Source organism: Borostomias antarcticus, assembly GCF_949987555.1.
Source record: "Borostomias antarcticus genome assembly, chromosome: 1".
NCBI classification, from domain to species: Eukaryota; Metazoa; Chordata; class Actinopteri; order Stomiiformes; family Stomiidae; genus Borostomias; species Borostomias antarcticus.
This window is the reverse complement of record NC_140234.1, coordinates 12,511,089-12,513,141: the sequence shown is the minus strand read 5'-3', so window position 1 is coordinate 12,513,141 and position 2,053 is coordinate 12,511,089. Positions and strand designations below refer to the sequence as shown.

The following is a 2,053-nucleotide window of genomic DNA, read 5'->3' as shown; positions in this document are numbered from 1 at the left end:
AAATACACAACGCACATACATGCACAAAAAAGTGGTACACAATCTTTGGAACCATGCAGTCACACTGGGTAGGAGAAACCAAAAAAAAAGACATCACTTACCCTTCTGCATTTAGCAGGGGCATGTTTTAATGTCTCCTGCAGCTGGGCGGCCACCTCCGCCATCGTAGCCTTTGGCATGAAGACCATCACTGCACCTTTAAGTTATCAAGAAAGGTAATGGTTTCAATTCACATCGGTCATGGAACAAAGACGATGTATTAAAAAATATTCAAAATATGAACCATTTCTTACATGTTAGAACATTGAAGAGTGTCATACTCTTCAGTGGCTTCTTCCCCTTCTTCCCGTGCACACTGTAGGCGCTCCACACCGCATGTGTGGCTACAGCTGACAGCACCCGCCGGACTGTGTCCGCCAAGTCTCTGCCACCAATGGCACCTAGGTATTGTGTCTGCAAAACAAAGAGTCATTTACTGTACCCTTCCCTGCACTGCAAAAATAAGACAAAGTTCTGCCCTGCAGACACTCACCATCTTCCTCTGATGTTCCCGGTCCTTCAACCTGGCCTCACAGACCTGCAGCTCCTCGTCCGTTTGGGCAGGGTTCAGTACATCCAGCACTTCTCCCTGGGCTCCAGACTCCACAGGCCGCGTGCTCTGGGCCAGTTCCCTCACAGTCCGTGCAAGCTCACGGAGTTGCTCCCGCATCTCTGAGAACTGCTGATGTACAGACCTCTGGAAATCTAGATAAACACAGATGTGGCTATAAGTACATTGACATAAAACTAAATGAAACTCAAAATATATCCCTGCATGCAACATGAAGTAGTCCCATACCAGCATCTGCAGAGCAGCATCGATTAGGTAGAGGGGTACATGGAGTCAATGGTGCTGGAGCCGTTTTATTGGGCGACGGCATCACAGACCTAACTGAAAAACAAAAGGGATAAAGGAAAGGGATGAGCAGGAAACTGTATGGTGTTGGCAGCATGCTTTGGCTTCTGGCATTTGAAGGAAAATAAATTAAGACATTAACAGGTAGACATCACAACACCACAGCAGTACATGCCACTCTTACCTGGTCTGGCTGGGGTGCTATACATGAAGCCTGGGCTCGCATGGTTTTCGCTCACAGGGGATGAGCTCGGAAAATCTGCAAGATGAGTAAATGGTATTCAATCTAAAAAAGCCAATCACAGAGCTAACTGAATGGGATTAGCAGGAAACTTTATGGTGTTGGCTTTGGCTTCTGGCATTTGGAGGGAAACTAAATAAAGACGAGACAGGTAGACACCACAGCAGTACATGCCACTCTTACCTGGTCTGGCTGGGTGCTGTATGATCTGGCTGGGGTGCTATAAATGGGGCCTGGGCCCCGCTCGCCCACATGGGACAAGCTTGGAAAATCTGCAAGATGAGTAAAATGGTATTCAAAATAAATAAAAAAAATAGTCCAACTATCAGTGTGCAGTAGGCATACTGTTTCAACACAAACATGCATACCTGGATTGTACAGCACACGTGGATTGTACTGGACCGCTGGCAGAGGCCTTTCAACTCCGGCACCTGGTCTTTGGCCTGCATAGTGGGGACCAATGGCTGCCCGGGGCTTGGAATATCTAGTGGAATATCAGTAAATTAGCTCAGACTACTCGATTTCAAAAGTACTACTCTTTTGGGACTGTTGAATGCACTTTAGTATATTACCTTCGTCACTGGAGTGATAGCGCGTGTTGCGCCGTCTCTTTCTAACGTCCTGGCGCTCGTCCATCGACGACTGCTGCTCAAAGACCTTTGCCATGAGCCTGGCACCTTCGTAATGATCTGTGTGCATAAAGTACCATAATCAATACATTTCAGCCATCCTGTTTTCCTCAGAATAATGAGTAATGATCTTTTTCCCCCCCGCCAGTATTTTTTAACAGCTTAAAATGCAAACAGTACCAGTTGTGGACTTGGGGAAAACCCAAATTCAGCAGAGTCAAACAAACAATTTCCCTCAGTCCAGCGGCCATTTTATATTAACGTTAACTAACACAAAACTTAACATCT

The 2,053-nt window shown here is 46.3% G+C and overlaps 1 protein-coding gene across 1 annotated transcript; it reads right to left on the bottom strand.

Annotated features, from left to right (window-relative positions):
- Nucleotides 1-270: 270 nt before the first annotated feature.
- On the bottom strand, nt 271-1,592 carry LOC311309012 (uncharacterized protein; the record flags this gene model as incomplete). The annotated part of the gene is made up of 5 exons (XM_084438141.1): nt 1,505-1,592; nt 1,320-1,408; nt 1,080-1,154; nt 533-744; nt 271-453 (listed from the first exon to the last, which is right to left on the bottom strand). Exons 3-5 carry the CDS (start codon nt 1,102-1,104, stop codon nt 271-273), a joined length of 420 nt encoding a protein of 139 aa, XP_084294267.1. The 5' UTR covers nt 1,105-1,154; nt 1,320-1,408; nt 1,505-1,592.
- Nucleotides 1,593-2,053: the final 461 nt, after the last annotated feature.